The sequence below is a fragment of the Mugil cephalus genome, chromosome 21 (genome assembly GCF_022458985.1).
Source record: "Mugil cephalus isolate CIBA_MC_2020 chromosome 21, CIBA_Mcephalus_1.1, whole genome shotgun sequence".
In the NCBI taxonomy this organism is placed as follows: Eukaryota; Metazoa; Chordata; class Actinopteri; order Mugiliformes; family Mugilidae; genus Mugil; species Mugil cephalus.
The window spans coordinates 20,076,121-20,096,129 of record NC_061790.1 but is presented as its reverse complement, the minus strand read 5'-3'; the positions used below and the strand labels follow the sequence as shown (position 1 = coordinate 20,096,129).

Below are 20,009 nucleotides of genomic sequence, written 5' to 3'. Positions count from 1 at the left end.
GCCGCCACCCACACAAGGCTCCTAAGCCTGTCTGTGAAATTGGACGGGCTTGTGTGTTTTTGTGTATAACCCATAAAAATGTATAAATATAGTCAATACCACAAAAAAAGAACTGTTCTGCTTGACAAGGGCAGCCAATCAATAGCTCCTTTGCCAGGGGAGCAGCGCTGGCACCAACCTTCATGTCTGCTGCCACTGTTCTAATGAGTTAATTGCTGGCAGTGTGTGCAGTTATGTCCCTGTATGATGTTGAGGTCATTCCAAATAGATTCCAGTAAATGTTGGTGGAGTACAGCGTCCATATTAATACGCTTAAACAAAACCTTTATTATAAATTCACGGATGAACAGTGAACAGGACAGTCAGACATGCAGAGACAAACAAAGCCACAAATGAGTAGGTACCTGTGTGTGTGTGTGTGTGTGTGTGTGTGTGTGTGTGTGTGTGTGTGTGTGTGTGTGTGTGTGTAGAGAGCAATAAGAGGAAAGGGAATGAACAGAGGAGTGTGACAGCCCTCTAAATCAGTCTTTCTAATGTATTCACTTTCCCATCACCTGCTCCTTAAATTAACTGCTAGAGAGGGCAGAGGGGATGGAATATACAGATGAGCAGTCTGAAAATGAATGAGAGCAGACAAGGACTTTATGCTCCCTGCTTGATAAATTACACTGGACTGCATTATATGATCTTTGGTACGGTTAGTGAGACTGTTCTAAGTCTGGCTGTGGTAGGAGAGCTAACATAAACTCAACCAGTTCTCAACCAGGGGTAAAATGGCATCACAGACAAGGAACTGTAAATACCTGAATAGATACACCAGAAAAGTGATTTACTGAGTACAAATATGTTCTGACTTGACCTCATCTTCATTATGTATTATTGAGCATCTTGATCTCCCAGGGGCACTAAGCAAAATTCAGCCCAAGTGGGCCACCAAAAAGACCATGACTCTATTAAAAATAAGTGGACAAATACACGATGGAGTAAAATATGAGGGCCAGTCCAGATTTGGATGCCTATTTTGGATAACAGATATTGTTCATGTGGTTTTGTTCTGGGACATTTAGGCTACCAAAACATTTAAATTGATAAAATCAATGCTGCACTTTACCTTATGTCATGCCAAACACCTCAGCTGTGTGTGTAGATTTTAAATTGAGTGATGAGACCAAAATGTAATGTGGCAAATATGAATTTGAACTCTGGTGGCTCAAGTTACCTAAATGAAATAACAACAAACACCAGTAGCCAGCATATTAGCTTGGCTATATATTGGCTATTTAGACAGTAATGTTACATGTGATAACAACTTACACTTACTGTGCTTGGAAAAGTCACAGCAAACTGCAGCCCATCCTGGCAATAGCCTGTGAATAAAGATGAACAGCTGAACAGCTTCTCAATAGGGAAGTCAAAGCATGTGGAGCTCCCCCTGGTGACTGGCTGCAGTATAGGTCAAAAGCTCCACCTCCTCCATAAGTATTTGTTTCAAGGAAAATTACTCTCATTTTAGGAAGTGAAAATAATGCTAATGCATGTTTGTTTGTTTTAGTTAGGTATCGGACGCTATAGAAACCACATGCAACCTCATGACTACCTGCTGCCATGTCAACCAGTCTGTGAAGCGGCCCCATAGGACCAGTGAGAGTAGGAAAGAGCAGAACGCAGTCTTAATTAAACAAAAGCACGAATTAGTCTGGCAGAAGCATGGGTGGGTCATCAATACCACGGCTCCACTCTGAGATCGTATTTTATATACAGTACAGTCTCTGATCTTGGCCCAGAGTCAATTTTTGGTAATTGTGATAGGATCTATATTTATGAGACAGTAAGCTCAACAATCTTCCATAGGATTCATGTATCAAGAAGAGCCTAACAGCAAATGCAAGAAAATTATGTGACCTTCAATGTAACACATACGAGAGATTTTTAGATCAGGAATAAAAAAAAAAAAAAAAAAAAAACCACACACACAATAACTTGAGTTAGTTATTGACTGTTAATAAACTGCAAAGGCTGAAAAGTATTTTAATTCAAGTCGTTGGAAAGAAGTGGATGCTAGTCTAATTTGCCTGGTAATGACAGTTGTGGCACTGCCAAAATGAGAGTAAAGAGAGCGATGAAGCTCAGCAACAAATTATGCAAGACAAAGAGATGAAATGATCCACTTCAATGCTGAGAACCTGTGTAGCTGGCATGACCAAATCCGTCAACTCCTTCAGTCATGTATTATATTATATTGTTGCAATTTGTTGCTTCTTAGGGTGCTTCTTTGGGGTGATGTTTTGTGCAGGAGCCTTGTATAACTTTTTGGTCATTATGTATTTGAGCTGTTCCTCTATCACATTCTGTGGAGGAATTTCTTCACATTTGGCACAAATGTCCCTTTGGATTGAAAGGTGAATTGATTAGAGTTTAGTGGTCAATGGTCAGGGACACTGTGACCTCAAACAACAAATGCTGCCATTACAACGCTTTGATCATGAAATTACAACACACAAGTGAGCAGCCTGGTTCCACCATGAAGAACAAAGTAGCTGATATACAAAACTATCTCACCTTAACATACACTGAGTACGTCTTCTGGGGCCTTCAGTTAGGTTTGTTAGTTTGTCCAGTTCCCCCTGAGTTTCTATGCCCTTTAAGGACTCCTTGTCCATGGTGAGAAAACTATTTTACTACACAGTCAGCTTGGTAGTAGTCCAGGAGCTTCATAATAACACCAGTACTCAGCAAAGCAGGCTTGCTGATTTCGTGGAGGTGGAACTCTCAGTCCAGTCTTCAGTCAAGCAATGGTCAAATAAAAACTGCTCTGCTCTACGGGACTGAGCATCTGTTTTGATCATGTAGGTAATGTGACACTCTCCAAATCCCAATAAGCACTACTGACCACTGAAAGTAAATTTACACCCAAACATAACATACAATTTCTATTTGCATTTTTGGGTCTGTTTATAAATTATTGAGCATTTCTTCATAGTTGAATGTCAGAAATTTTCAAGTTTGGCCCATATAATTATAACGAAGGATCTCCTAAACAAATTAAGCCTGTAACAGGAGGAGATGCTATAAGGATATGAGGACATGCTGCACAAATAACTGGACAGGTAGGCCCATACTGACAGGATGCCTGAGCAGCAAGCCAGAGTTAGACAAAAGTTGACCTTCTGACCAGGTTAGTCCTAAGCTGGCTGAAAAACTTTGCTCCTGTGAGACATGTTAGGGCATGCTGAAGCTTCATTTACATAGACTAAAATTTTTCAAATGGTTTTGTCACAAATAAAGACGGCCACCTGTAATGATTCAGTTCCCGTCCCAAGAGGGCAGATGCCAACAAATCCATTGTCCCCTGCCCCAGTTTCATGACAGGGAACAGGATCAGTTCCCTTAAAGACAATTTGTAGCCAGCAGGTCCCAGTCGCTCAAGCTGAGCCTGCTAGAGGACTGGCTTGGATACCTCCATGCCAGCTATCCCCAGACATCTTCCTGGCTGAGAAGACAGACGGTACAGCAGAGCCAGTCATCTGATCAGACAGGCTGAGGCTGACCAGATGGTGACTTGGAAGGTGATGCATGCCAGACCTACGTTAAGCAGATAAAGCAAGGATACATCAATCTTTATAAATATGAACCAGAAAATTAAGGGTTGGCTTCAGTGTAAAACTGGCCAGCCTACGCTGTGATTGTGAATGCCAGTCTTCCTGTTGTTTGTTCTTGTTAAGATTTCGTGTGAGTCTGTGTGGCTGGTGAGAATAGAGTGCAGATGGAGGCAGCAGAATCCACAGATCTGGACTTGGTTGTAGAATCATCAAAAGACAGGACTTCTCTGCTGGCAATTAAGTTACTTTGTGAATTACAAAATCATAAACTGCAAATGACAATTGTGTATATGCAGACCAAGTCAATTAAATTCTATTTATAAATATAGCATCAATAACAATACAAATTGTCTCAAGGTGCTTTACAAAAGCGGCCTGAAAACTCCAGCAGGCATGAAGGAGACAATGGCAAGGAAAAACTCCCTGTTAACAGGAAGAAACCTCGAGCAGAACCCAGCTCATATGGAGGGACCCATCTGCCTAAAGCTAGCTGAGTAGAGACAGAAAAGAGAAATATGAGCTCCTACTTCCATTTATGCATGTTATCAATAAGACTGAACTGTGTGTGTAACAGGATGTCTCTTTTCTCTATGCTGATCCCCATCCCATTCCGTATCTGCACTAACACAAACACAACAAAAGACAGACATGCTGGTGGGTGACATCCTTCTCTCTGTACATCCGTTTTACCCATAGCAAATATAAAATAAATGCAAATTTAAACATACTGGGGACATGATGGTCCTCTTAGGTAGATTTTATCTACTGCATGTACCGTTTTTGAAATTAAACTGTAGTTTTGTGTTTTAGTGACACATGTCACATGCAAATCTGTTGCTTTTGATCCAGTCATTGTGTTTGGGCAAAGGGAAACAAAGGGCTCTGTTGCATCTACATATTTTCAACATCGAAAAGCATAGTTTTTCTACACTGAAATTGGATTTTGAATGGGATCCTGCTGTCCTAAGGGTTTATCCTGATCGTACTCCAGGACTGCATGCAGTCTTGTCAGATTGGATTTGGTCGGTGAAGTTTTTTTGACACTCTTATGTCATACACTTATAAACACTTTGGACTTAAATTAAATAAAATAAAACTAAATATGTATTCTGGGGGAAATGCTTGTATTATTAAACAGCTTTAATGTTAAACAGATGGGGCTTACACTTTAAAATAAGCCACCATTTTCTAGGAAAACTTGTCATATCTTCTAAAGCAGTTCAGGATAAGGCATTTTGTCTCAGCGTGGCAGATGAAGAAAGCTGTCATTTGGCCAGACAGACATGTGTTGTGTTGCTGGGGACAACGTAAGACAAGGAATGTAGATCTGAAGGAGTGATGTGATAAAGTGCACTTGTGCAGCATGTCCAATCAAGTGATCTGTCATCTGTCTGAGAACAGAGAGTCTGCAGAGAGAACTGTGAGGCAACAGGAACATCATCCAAGCTGATATCCGTTCACACCATATGGCATCCAAAGAGCGAGGTGAAGATGCTGGTGAAAAACCCAGGATCAGGAAAGATTTCCATTTCTGACTGTGCTTATTTGCATTTTCGCAAAATATATACGCAACAAACAGATGAAACAAAAATGGAGGATATTTCATCAATATCAGAATTCTTCAATAATTTCGCCTTTATTCTTTGATTTTTTTCCAACTTCTCCATAACCTAATCCGTCAAGCCAATGTACAGTCTGACTAAGGGTTTTCACATGAACCTGTTTCCTTGTGACTCAGGGATTTTCTGTGAGCTGTGAACCAAACTGTTATGTAACTTTACTTGTGTATTGTAGCAAGCAACTCAGGCAGGTAGTGTTCAGCAGACAAGTCATCCTGAAAAGGGGGAAAAACTGGTAAAGAAACGCGAGTAAACGAGAGAAAATACTATTAACTCGAAATAGACATGCAACTGACTAAGAACTGAGCAAAAACTCTGATAGCAGAGCTAGCACATGAGTAACCTGTGGCTGTTTGCAACATGTACGTGTACATGGCTCAACCCTCAATCAGCTCTTTAATTAATTGCCATAATTGTTTGTGCATACCCTGTACTCTTACAAAGTAGAGACCTGGTTCTTTCCAGGGTGGTAACACACTTGAGTTTTCATATGTCACTATTTGATCAACCACGCTCTTTATACTCTGTTATAAAGATCATTTATGATGCAGTTTGACATTGATCTGGTCTGCCTGGCCAGTCAGCAGTTTTGTTTCCACTGTCACTAAGCGACAAATGCAAAAACACCAAAAAAGAAAATGAAAAGATTCATTCATCAATTCATAACAATGAACATGTCATAGTTGGAAGAAAGTTGCCCTGAAACACTGAAATTGATAGTTGTGTAATCTTTACATTATGAATATCCAGTTAAAAGTTATTTAACATTCGGACAAAAACAGCTGCAGAGCCAGAAGAAGACAGAAGGTACTTGGTCTGCAGAGCAAAAAGATTGTCTTTTACAGCACTGTAGACGGACACAGACAAGAGAGAGGTGCAAGGAGATGTAAACTTAGGGGAGGTAGAGAAGAAAAGAGTCTGGGCCATGGGGAGAGAAGCAGAGAGCGATCAGAGAGAAAAGAGCAATCCATCCAGCAGCAACATAATTAGCAGGCTGAGAGTTACAGGAAGAACCCTGTGAACTAGGACACTTTATTCCCACATAACCTCAGCTGAACTTCTCCTCAGAACACAGACATAGAAGGAGGAGGAAAGCAGGTCTGTTTGGCCAGTGCACAGTGCATAAATACGGGGAGCATCAGCGATGACCATGTAGGCCATGAACAGCAAACAGCCCGAGGGCAGCAGCAGGGCCAGGCCGGCACAGGAGGCAAACAACGCTCTTGCAGGGCCTGGATTCATGCAGCAAAGCATGGGGGATGGAGAAAGAGGAGGGTGGAAAAAGTAACAAGGGAGAAGAGGACACAGTAGTGAAGAGAGAGCAGGATATATGGGGCTGAAAGGAGGCGTACTACAAGCTTAATTCAATTAGGCTGTACCAGCAGGCAATGAAAAAAAAAAAAAACGTCTTTGCAGCAGAGCAGAAGTGAAATCAAATATAGTTCTAACATTAAAACTATGGGTTTGCTGCACACATAATAACCCAAAGAGCAGCTGGTTTCTTTCTTTTTTCATACCGTCAGTCAAACCAGCCACTGTAAATAATATGAAACGATCAAATTTCAATTTTCAAATTTCAATTTTGATACCAAAATATCAAATTTATTTTCTCTTTTAGAGCACATGAGCAGAGAGAAGACCTAACTGGAATCAAAGCACGCCATTACATCATCACGGTCTTACATTTCTATACCACTGTTTTTAAATCACAAGGGCTGGACGAGCAGAATTCTGACACCATGTGTCAAGCACAAGACAAACGATACTGGATAATGATTCTACACATATATGTTACATAGAGGCTATGTTTGTGGAAATCACACTGATGAATACAATGAACTAAAATGCACGGCTAAAATAAGTACTCTTCCAATTAGTCAACGAGACACTGGAGACAATGCTTTTAATCTAACTTTATGTTTACATTGTGTTATTCACGAATATAAACTTGAGGACTAACAAATGTGTTGTATTCCTGACACGTAATAACATTTGCAAAGCACGTATTGTTTATATTGGTGTTAATATGTTTACAACCATATTGACGCACTGCAGCAGATCTTCATGTGTACACCAAAGAATAAACAAGCCTACATTTACTGGACTGTGTATGCATGCAGAGCAAGCCTGTGCATGTGCACACTAGTACATCATATAAAACAGGGACCCACTCATAGAAAATGGACTTCTCACTGTCTATTCTGATGAGAGGAAACATTAAATTACAATGGATAATTCTCAAGCTAAAGTAAAACTCAATGTTTGGTTAATACTGCAAGGTCAGACACAATTTACTTCATTTTCAAGGTGAAACACAAATGCACCAATATGTGTATTTTGTCAGTTTGTTTATAGACAACAGTACAAACATATCAGAACTGGTGGGTTTGTTATTTCAGTTGGTACTGAATAGTCCCTACACTTTCCTGCACCCCACAAACGACCTGTCCAGTTCACCTGCACCCTTTCAATTTGTCCTCACTAATGACTGCCACCCCTTAATGCTCAGGCATGTGAGTGTGTGGAGCTACAACATAAAAAGAGGAGGCGGGTGTGGAGGCCGCAGAGGGATTTAAAGTGTGTGTGGATCTTTGAGTTCAGAGAGGAGGGGCTGAGGGAACTGACGGGGTGAGGGCAAAAGGCCAAACTAGCTCCAGTTGTAAACACTAGGTCTCTGTGTGCTATGCCGCAGATCTCCTGTGACGGCAGGGCAGGACAATCTGAGGGCAGGAGACAGCAAGAGGGAGGAGGGAAAAGGACTGCAGAGAGAGAGATGAAAGGAAACGCTGATGTGCGTTAGGGAATCTAGAATGGCATGTGCAGGAAAACAAAAGAATGTAAAAGACAGGAGATGGTATAGGAGAGACAGGAGGGCAGGATGAGTGGAGGCTGAAGCACAGCAGAGAAAGAGACTGAGGCATGGACTGTGACCAGCAGAGGGGAAATCCTTTGGGTGCCTGCAACTACAGAGACACACAAGCAGGGATATTCTCATTCAAACATGCTCAGAGAAGTACACTCAAAGCACAATTCTACTATGAAGCTGATCCTACAGACAGACAGACTGTAACGATGAAAGCTGCCATCTAGGAAAAGTCTAAATTTATTAAGAGTTCAAAAAAACCCACACAATTTTACACCTCGTGTTGTGGAAAGCCACAGGTGAAAAAAAGTTGTTTGTTTCTTTTGTCTCCAAGAGGAGACACACACGATAAACGAGTCAGCTGAAAGTTTAAAACTAAATACTTAACACTTCTACTTCTTCTGATGAAGGATATTAGTGTTTTAATCAGAAACTAAATGCCACAGGAACAGTCATCAAGCTCAGATATAAATCTGGTGGGTTGGCTTCACATCACTTATTTTTGCACATGTCAACTCATTTAAACTCTGCAACTGCATATTCTTTTATGTAAGAACACTGAGTGTGGCATGCTGAAGAAGTTCTCTCGTCATTATGGGTAAAACTAAATTTAGCATTATATAGTGCGTCTGGAGTTTCACAAGAGTAGGAATGGGAGTTCCTAAGGAAAACAATAAGGAAAAAACGAATAAAATTCTGCCTTGACGCAAAAAAAGACATTTGCATCATAGATACATGGAAGAAAACTTCACAGCATTACAGTGAGAACTGTATACAGACTTCTTAGTAAACGTGGGGGAAAAAAGGCTTAAGCTGAACGGTTACCACGGTGCTTGGAGACACCGTGTGTTTGGATATGGATCCAGACCAGCTCCCTGATCAGAGGGTGGCGATCTCTAACCACGCACCAGAAGAAATTTCCAAGCACTGGCTGCCCTCCTTTTCTGAGCTCTGCTGAAATTTGATATTCATGGCGTGTCTCACTCTCCACCGCACATCACGAGAAGTAGGGACAGCAGCTCAGCTGGTGCATTGGGAGAGCGAGACCTGCTCTCCGTCTCTCTCTTTTTCACAACACCCACCCCTCTCTTTTTCCTCCACCCCCACTCACTCAGTATAGGGACAGACACACAAACACAGTAAATTGCAGCTGAGATATTGCTGTGACGAGCCCAGATTACAGTGAGACTGCAGGCAGCAAAAAGTACCAGAAAGGACAGAGCCGGTCCAGACAGAACTCAAAGAATAAAAGGTTTTAGCTCCGACGTCACAGAGGTGGTATATGTCTCCCAAAAAAACAGTAACGTCTCACAAGCTGGAGACGCTTGTCAAACTGTTTCAAAGAGTTATGGGCCTGTTTAGCAGCAGCAACATCAACAACAACAACAACAACGCGCCTGGCGTCTATCTGCACAGTCACAAGCTCAGTCACATTAAAACACAGTCACACACACATGTACATACAAGCTGTGCTATTTTTAGAGCCAGGCTTCCAGAATCTGACTCCCACCTCCCCTTTTTAATAAGCCTGCCCTCAAACTGCTGCAGAATTAAAAATTGATCAAAAAAGACCCGTTGGCTGCTGCTGCAGCTGTTGATGAAAGAGGCACAAGGACTGATAAGTGTTGGTCCTTGGCTTTCAACAACAACAGTGGACTTTGACCAGGTTAAGGAGTGCAATGATTTTAAATAAACATGCTCTGCAGTTAAATCCATTCAGAAAGATCTAAAAATAATAATAATAATCTAGAGCTGATAAAAGAACAAAGCATATTTGTAAAACAAATTGCACTGTGTATTGTCTCTAATGTCCAACAGGTCCCACTGTTTTTACAGTACACTTAATATATTCATTTTCATTGTCACAAAAAATATTTTTATTGAGCAATGCAGGTACTGAAAACAATCTTCTCATTGTTCTATATCGGACGTAAAACAAGTGAAATGATTCTGTTGGGTCATGTAATACTGACAATTTCATTGAGAATTAGCTGGGGACTTTTTAAAGCCATTTTGGTGCTGTTCAGCCACGAGTGGCCAGTGTAAAATACAGGGGTGAACAGGATGTGTTGAGGTCGCATTGTGAGATCCGTTCTCTGACCACATTCAAAGGTGGTTTGGGTCACATAGTCACAAATCTGGGCAATCCAATCACAAGTGACCAGTTATAGGTACATGTGTTTAGAGCTCTGTCTGTAAACGAACCCCAACATCATCTGGGATGTAGCAGAATATTATAACAGTCTCTAATCTAAAATTTTATGTGTGTGCGTCATGATTTTGGCACAGAGTTATTGATCTCTATCCTGATGTTATTTGAATCTGCACAGAACTCGACCCTGGAAGTTTATAGTTTTCTATACATACTTAAATCTCCTGCAATCGAGGTAAATGAAGAAAGCAGTGATTGTGGAAATGCATAACCACACAAGTCTCCTCATACATCAACACGACTGAATCAATAATTAACACACAATCACACTCGTGTACTCATAATAAATACTTTCATCTGTAAATTCTTACTTCAATTTATTTTTATTTAGTTAATAGCTACAAGGACAGAATATTTTAAAAGGCTCTCATTACTAATGAACAAACATCACTTATGGTGCTTGTTCCTTCTCAGGTGATCATTTATAATAGTGGTTGTGTGTTGTTTTTTTCATTAATGAATGAAGCAAAACTTCTCTGACACAGAAGCACTTCTGTTGAGTGTAGGAGGTCTTTAATGTGACTCTGGACGCACTGCGTTCATGTGGACACATGCAATCCAGACCACCTACAAATGTGGTCAGAGAAGGGATTTCTCAAATGAGATCTCAGTGGGTCTTTAGTAGGACCATTGCTTTTGGGTCTGGTTACTCCTGTTTGTGTCAGCACCAGTGCCATCCCTACTCACACCTGTTTTTATGTGATTGAATCATTCAGGTTGGATCTTTTCACAGGCCCTTAGAGAGGAGTCAAACAAGTGCAAATAAAAAAAGTTACGCTTATCTAACACGAGATTGTATTTAATCAGAACACAATGCAGATTTAAGGACAAATATAAAGTCACTGGAAGAAAGGAAGTAAAGGCAGACTAATGGAATTCACTACGGTTTGTTATTAAAGTGTGTCCAGCAGTGCACAAGCATTCGGTAGATTAGTGGCTTCCATCATATCTGATACAAAATGTCCGTGGGATAAATTAAATGATTATCTTATTGTATTTGTTTACCTCTTATAAGGCCTGGGGATCAAGCGTATCAGTATGAATGTATGTCAAAAACCACTGTACTGCATAAGCAAAAATCCACCACGTTAACCAGAACCCTACATGCTGAACATGATATCCGTAGCACTGGCAGATATACCCAATGCCACAGATGAAAACGTGATCGCTTTCTTTGGCTTTATATAGTATGTGCACGCACGCACACCCATTACACACACAGGCCACATTAACATCCATGCTGAATGGCACAGCATGGCAAGTTTAAAACAGCAGTGATTCCTTCCTCTGCCAGACAAATTCTTCCATTCTTTTTCAACAAGGTTTTAATCTGCGCTGAAACACAGCAGAGTTTTCCTGCAGCCGTGCCAGTGGCCCTGAGGGAACATAAAGTGGGAAGTCTCCTACGGTCATGGGTTGGGCGAACAAAGCAGGGTCCGCCTCTCCCTCCCATTCTTTCTCTCTCTGAGGACACAATTGGTACAAACACTAAGCAGAGGACCTGAAATAACACCACGTGCCAACACGGGCCTCTTCCATTAGACCACACAGTACCACATTACAGAAACCTGCTTTAGAAAAAATAGGTGCTGTCAGAATAACAACTTTACAGCCGCATTAATATAAAACAGCAGCTCTCAGCAGGCCTCTGCGTTAGCAGGCACTTCACATCAATAAGTGGCTTTTTTCCTACAACTGAATCAAAAGACAAACACATCCTATTATGTCCCTCTCTCTTCCCTCACCAATGGGCATCTATCTCACCATGGAGATGAACTAAATCACATTACCTCATTGGCAAAGCCATCTGGCATTCAGCTACAGAAAAACAACACAACGACAGCCTTCAAGGTCTTGTGTTATGTTATGTTTTAATCACTCAGGGCAAGAACTGCATTTAAAGATTAAAAGACAAACTTGCTACTACATGTCAACATCAGCTTCATTGCTTTCAGCAACCTTATTGCACCGCTGCTGTAGTGTCAGTAAACAAGACAGTGAAGTAAGGGAACTAATGGATGCAGCTTAAGGAGAAATTCTTTTTTAAAGGGGGCACGAAACAATACAGCAACTAACTAACTAACCCAGTGGCCTATGCATTTGGGCCACTGACAAGAAGGAGGGCTGAGAGCCCCATTTTTGTGGAGGATCAAGGAAATTCAGTGGCTCAGTGGTGGAATTGATGAAAAATAAACTTTTAAATCTTTGATTCAAGCAACTTTTTAATATTTGACTTTAGGCATTATTTTGGATATAGTTCGCAGTACAATGACCAATACATGTGCGTTTCATTTCCCCTTTAAGACCATATCTAAAAAAAAGTGAAAGTGTCAAAAAAGGTGTCAAAATCTATGATTCAGATATTACTGCCTGTGTTTCGCGTGGCGCACTCACATGGGATAAATGAACTCCGTCATTATGGCTCTACTACTTTCCGCCTCACTCCACTGCGTGACAGACACCGTTTTAATTACTTACTTTGCAAATGGATGATACCTGGTTATTTTTTTTATACTATTTATCCAGGGGAAGAAATTACCAATGACCTGGCGGAATTTAAATCAGCCCCACCTTTACAGATGGTTGATATAATGATTTCATCCGTCTAAAGTTAATAGTTCAGCGACATCTCCACTTTGCACTCTAACATCTGTACAAACTTTAAATTATAGCACATCCAACTTTATAAAACTCATGTGAACCTCCAGGAGCAATGCAAAACAAGCCTCATTTAATTTGTTTTGTAATCTGCTCCTCTTTCCATGTCATTTTCAGTGTATATGTAGCTGCTCAGTGCAATCACAAGTTGATCCAACTACTCCAATGACGACACATCTGGCGACACAACAGCAATGGCGGTGACCCGTGCTTTAACAATAAAACTTAAATGTCAACATTTTGAAATTCCTTTTTTCTTTTCTCATGCCGGGGTAGGCTTCATGCAGTGGTTACTGTGTCTAAGTCCCGCAGTACCCTAAAAATGCTTTAAGTCTCTTGTCCCACCTGACCACCTGAGTTTGAAAGGAGGTGACATGATGAGAATGCATTGGGAGCAACCACTGCTGCAGTGTTAGGCCTGTGCCCTCGACAGCGACGCCTTCAGAAAACCAGCAAGGAGCTGGAGGAAGCTATTATAGCCATCAGTCAGATTGACTGAGCCACAGCCACAGCAAGGACACAGAGGCCACTGCTGTACACTCACAGCTCTTTCAAGACTAAAGAAATCACTGACAGCTTCCAGGTAGTCAGCAAAAGCTTGCAACTTGTCTGAAAATCAACATTCCGCAGTCACTCCCAACTATGAAATAATAATTAGGTTTGTCTCACTACTTTCCACATTGGCTGAGATGCAGCTCTGCTCTCTGCAGAATGAAATGAATACTGATTTGGTTGGTTTTCATCTTGTTCAGGTGTTTCTCTCTATAACCCCCTACAACACCAAGATGGAAACAGCATTTTCAGGTTACTGTAGACCTAGTCTTAAAATTGGATGTGGTTACCTTTTGCATCTAGAACCTCACTTAATTGCCTCCATCTGGGGTGGTTGTCATTAAATAAAATGCCTTAGGTTGCAGAAAATAGACTTCCAATTGCTTGCTGCACTGCAGTTCAAACCCTTTCACAATACGTAAAATGTGATTTAAAATGTTATTTAAAATAATTACAGACAACCTGGTTAAAAGACTTTGGAAAATCTGACCAGCGCCCAATACATCACCTCTGATTGGATGTTGCTCATTAGCCAAAAGCGTTTTAGTCTCTCTGTCTGTAATCCACCACAAAGGCCACCTGTGGTATCAGAGTGACAATGCCTCCTTCCATATGTATATGTAATTCACACAGGCCTGTGTGAACAAAAGGGAGAGGATTCTGCCTGTTTGCTTATTAAAGCCCTTCACTGGGGCTGCTCTGACTGTGTCTGGACAAGTCTCTCTGAAACCAGATAGTGCACACCAGAAAGGCTTTGGAAGCTGGAAGGCCCCTACAAAGGACATAAGAGAGATGACAGTCTGCTAACAAACTCACACAGGAAACTAATCCCGGATGTACTCCAGCTTATAATGTCAGAACCTGAGTGGATGAGTCAGAGTGTGGGTAACAACAATGCAGAGAGAATGGCAAATGTCTACAAGTAAAGCTTTCCTGCATAGTCAGTCACTGATTCATATATGAGGAACAACATGAACCAGTCAAAATGATGGCATTTTATGTGCCAGTGACAAAAGTAAATCACATTTGTCTTCTACTTTTAAGCAAGTTTATTTTCACACGCACACAATCTCTGTGACCCTAAAACCAAAATCCTGTAAAACATTCCTTCCTCCATTCAACATTCAAAAGGCCCTGACCAGAAGCTGGGCCTCAATCTGCAGGAGAAAACATCACAGGAGGAGGATTAGAGTGGAGCTCCATTTGGCATTCTTTTGTGAAGCATCACTATTACCAACACTCTGGAAAACATGCTGCTATTACATGCAACCCACTTCACAAGCTTAAACAAAACAGGGCAAAGCGGATGAAAATCAAATCCAGACACCATATCGACAAATAGAATTCTCCATTATAACATAATTAGTGACTATTGGAGCAGCAGTTAAGAGGACAATAATTGATACTGAGTAACTAACAGGAAGAAAGGAAAGTAAACAGTTAAGGGGACAATGACCTTCTGCCTAATGAGCCTCGGAGTCCTTTTTTAGTCTGCCCATTATCTTATTAATGGATCCTGGAGGAATTCCTTCAGATGGTATTAAGGGTTCCCCTGGAGAGAGCTAAACCTGGGAGAGAGAGGGACAGAGGGGAGCAAGAGGCCCTCGGTTTTATCCCTCCCACTTTACTGCTTGGCCCCCTCATTCAGGACAATTAGTCATGCACTTTCTCCTTCTATGCTCTTACACACACACTCAATAAACACCCTGGCGTACAGGTCCAAGTAATGAACCAAAACAGTGCTCCTCGTGCTGTCACAAGGTGCACAGTCTGTCAGTGCATCTGAGGCCAGGCCTGTCGGCATCAAGGGTGGGGGATCAATGCCGTCAAACCTCAAAAGGTTGCCGCCGCCTCAACAATATCTCTGAGTGGTGTGTGTAGAGACTCGCTGTTTAGAGTCCTGGGAGTCTTTAAAATGAATGCCAGAGAGGCTGGTTATGAATAAGCATAAAGTGATATGAATCACAAATGCAATTTTCAAAACAAAAGGATTACTATTTTCCTCATCTCCTTGAGCTATTCCAGAGATGGGCACGCATGTACACTATGGGTGGAATACAGGCAGGGAACCCACTCAACGCTCACAAGGAGAGGGGAGAAGAAATGCAGGAAGCATGGTATCGAATTACACAGGCTTAGGTCAGGGAAGGACAGTGGATAGAAGGCCTGGGGTTGTAGCCAGAGCCACATGGTGCAGATGCACTGTTGACCACTTACACAAGGGTAAACACACTGATGAGATAAAAGCTGACACACATTAAGCAAAACTGCTCGCGTATTCCCTTGACTTCAGCCAACAGAATAACATGGAGGCAAAGAGAAATATTAAAAAGTGAATTATTTGTGATAGGTGGGGCCCTTTCTCAGCTACAGGGAAAGATCCTTCTCTGCTTCAATGCATTCCAGATGGTGATGCAATTTTATTTCTGGAAACAAAGCCACACAAGTGCTATATAAACTGAGCAAGAGAAGAATCAAAGTGTGCGGCTACGCAGGGCACCCTGCCACAGCAAACAGACACACAAACAACCGGGCTACTTTGTCGTTACTGCAACTTAAATCCAATTCGAGTCACACAAACAACAGAAAAACAGTATCAACCACTGCAGTGGTGTAGAGTATGAACCAAATCAGGTGACAGCTCAAAATGCCTCAATGGGATCCTGGCTTCTGTTGAAGAAGGAATGTTAACAAATCAGGCAGGACCAGAGGCAAAAGCTTTTAGTCGAGCTTCAAACCGGAGTGTGTGTGTGTCAACACGCATGGGTCAAACGTGACCACAAAATGGAGGAAAAGTAGAATCTTTGCTATGACAATTATCTTGTTGTACTTTTTTCTACAGCAGACACTGTGCAAGTGTCTCCATACAAAAACACAGGTGAGTCTGTGAGTCACTTCCACTGTGCTTGACTCATGCATGTTTGGTTCAGTCAGACAACTGAGTGGAACCGGGTTGTCATAATTAATGTTATGGAAATGTAGTAAATTATGCTTGTGTCTGTTTAACAAACAAGTCTTTCAGTTGAATGTAAGCCATATTTCTTCTACCACACTTATTCCTCAATCTTTACTGCAGCTACCAAATAATTGTGATTGAATCAGTTAATCATTTTCCAATAATACTCAGTTAACATTTTAAGCTACATTCCCCACAAAGCAGACGGTAACACAATTAAGCAGCGATATATATCATAACATCACTCTAATCTTGGTGTATACTGTATCTGCCTGCCTGCTCTAGGGATTGCATGGTGTGTTGATTGGGTTAATTGTGGTTCAATCAGTGCTGATGAATTGCTCCTCAGCATACTTTCTACTGACAAGCTACCGAGGCTGCCGTTGCTGCAGTGTGTGTGTGTGTCTGTATGCGTCCCTTTTACCAGCACAACCGCATGCAAACATGCTTGCTTGTTTGTGATAGGACCAAATCAACCCTGACACCCTAACCCTGACCCACTATCCTTTATATTCCTCTGCTCTAAAACCTTTAATCCTCACTGGGGTGCATCCTGTTGGACACCTGGGGGACAGACCAAGAACTTAACCCTGCTAGAAATACACCCAGTCTCTGCACTGCAATAGTGTTTTCACCTGTCACATAAGACTGAACAGAGGGCACTGCACTCGCTAGGGGATTTGTCCGGGGTGCTAATGCCGTGCCATTGTGCAGGAAATGATTCTATTGTTTTGCAGATGGAGATTAAAGTACCCACAGTGCTCGGCTGTAGAGGCTTTAGCTGAGTGCAGGGCATGTGCCAAAGCTCAGAGAAAAAAAATACATAAATAAATATCAACATCTTTTTTGATCTGTGAAACACAGCAGCAATCTGCAAGCCAGGATATGTCCTGCACCTATAGGTAGTGCATGTAAGAGCAACAAAAACGGCACATTAAATTTATTTATTTATTTATTTTAAAAAATCATGACAGCCATTGTTATATCCTGCATATTAATGTAAGCACTGTCATGACGGTCCTGCCCTTTCAGTCCTTCTATAGAGCACATGAACGACACCAGAATACTTACAATAGAATTGCGCTGTTTATATTTATACTCTTTGGCTGCTAATATTGCTGCAGTCAACAATTTTTACTACTGGGATGAACAATATTTCGTTTCCCTTCATCCACCTCTGTCAAATGAAAAAAAAAAAGAAACTAATGATATTAATAAGAGGAGGCAGCATGCTGTTCACACGCCACAGGTTGCTATAAACACAATAAAAAACACCACAAAGAGAAGTATATAAGCTGTCCCTGAACGCCACATGTGGCGAAAAGCTGCGTTAAGTGGAGCCCTTCGAAGGAGAGGTGTCCGCCACCACCGCGCTGCCCCTGAAGAAGCAGAGGAGCGAAAACAAAGCCCAGCCGAGTGAGGAGGGAGCCGAGGACTCCAGCCACTGCAGGCAGCCTGTGTGGAATGTAACGGCGGTGCACGCCGCGTTGGAGCGACGTGTCAACACCCTAAACACCGTCCTCCTGCCACGGAGCAGAGGAGCCCCCTTAGATCTCCTGTAAACATCGCAGCGCGGGTCAGCTTCCATCATGCCGCTGAGCCCAAGAAAGCAGGACTACCGTTAGCAGTAGAAAAACACCAAAATGGACACAAGAGTTGACTAACCTGCGGGGGTCGCTCCAAATATCCGCACCACCGGCACTTTCTTCACGTCGCTCTCCCTGAATTCCGAATAGCAGACGTCCAGGTCTTTGGTGGGACTTGCCAGATAGTAGTCTGCGGTGACGATGCGCACGGCAAACATGACTGCCGCGTCCGTCAGAGAGAGACCGACCGATAAGAAACGGCAAAACTGCTGTTATGAATACATATGATGCGGGGACATGGGTGGGCATGCAGTACCAGCCGAATTTAACGCTGTCACGGCGACGACTCGCTGCAGAGTGAGAGGGAAGCCCGGGTTTGTCCCATGAAAAACGCGAACAAAGATTCCCGTGGCTTCAGCGCGCCCCGGGGTGCCGCCGCTGAGGTCCAGTTGCGGTCGCGGAGAGCTAAACTCGACGGTGGCGGCCAATTATCCGCCACTCCACAGCTGCCGGGTTCATGCTGTACTTGTAATTGTGGCTGTCCCGTGATTTTAGCTCTCTCTGCGGTGTTTTTGTTTTCAGTCAGGAAGGTGTTCCCCGTGCTTCCGGTATGCAACGTTATCTTTCCGAATCACGCCTCAGAACTAGTCCCAACCAGTCCCGATTTATCAGACAGCCCCTCGGTTGCGCTCCCTCTTCTTCCATATCAGGCTAGCCCACGTTAGCTAACCTATGAGGAAGGAAGCTGGTAAGAATGCTGACGAATACTACTTCCTGCTACACATTTCTAAATAAAAGCAACGTTGACGACTCAAGCCGTATGACACAAAGCCCTTGCACGAGAGCAACTGATTTATTTTGGAAGGCACAAATCTGGCACGTCTGTGAACGGCCAGCGGTAAACTGGAGCCATGGATGTTTTAAAGACTGCCTACTTGTCTTAAAAACTTCAGGTCGTGCCGGATTGGATTACGTTTGGTTGTCCTCGCGTGCAGTTGTCTTCCACACTTTGGTTGAATAAAAGTGTAAAGGTAGTCACTAGTAACATCCCATGTCCTGTTTGGTACTTTCAAAATAATTGCACCAATTTCCGATGCACTGCATTCATTTCCATATAACTGAGAAGTTTGTATAGAGCACATCAAAATCACTCAGCACGGTGCTAACCAGGCTGTCCAAGATCAGATAATCTTATTCTATCATAACAATGGGCAGAGGTAAAAGATGGTTTAGCGGGTGAATAGGCGAATGGACACTTGGGTGCACTGGTTTAAATCATGAATCATGATTTAAACCAGTGCATTTAATTTATATCTACGTGTATAGTGTAAGTATAAGAAGTACTATTTTAAGCCTCATCGGCTTTAGGGATACAATTAATCCAGGATCTGTATCAATGTTGCCTTTGATTTCAAACGGTCTCATTTGGTTGACTTTTATTTTGTAAATAAGTGCGTTTCAGCAAGAAACCGGAAAACGTACGATGGAACATTTAGGCCATGCAGCATCAAAAGATCTGCATGAATAATGAAATATAAAAATGAATATAAAGTCGGTGATGTGGTGCTAATAAAAATATGTGTAACAGGACCCGGAGACTGCACACCCTCAGAAGCAGGCTGGTAACACTGTGAGTATATGCTGAAGTAAATCTATGTGATGCACAAGTACTGCTAATTGACATTTCTTCGAAAGAAAGAATTCGCACCTGCAGAAACAGGCAGAACTGGCAGAATTCAAAATTCAGAGAGAAAAGGGAAATCTGGAACTGGTGGAGCTGGACATTAAAAGGAGAACACTGGAAACTAGAGAAAGAGATCCAGGAACTGGAAAGAGGTGGAATAGTCCATACCGTAACTATATACATGATGGAGTGTGTTATTTCTTGTGACTTCTGCTCTCTCTACTCCAGACTCTGTGCTTGTGAATTAAAATTTTACCTAGAGAAAACATAGATCCAATTG

General features: G+C 42.0%; 1 protein-coding gene across 2 annotated transcripts in view; it reads right to left on the bottom strand.

Annotated features, from left to right (window-relative positions):
• Positions 1-18,998, bottom strand: part of rev3l (REV3 like, DNA directed polymerase zeta catalytic subunit) — a 62,187-nt gene extending 43,189 nt beyond the window's left edge. For both annotated transcript variants that reach the window (XM_047573976.1, XM_047573977.1), the window contains exon 1: positions 18,125-18,998. In XM_047573976.1, coding sequence (XP_047429932.1) covers positions 18,125-18,263 — 139 coding nt within the window. In that variant the 5' untranslated portion in view covers positions 18,264-18,998. The remainder of the gene's footprint in view (positions 1-18,124) is intronic.
• Positions 18,999-20,009: the final 1,011 nt, after the last annotated feature.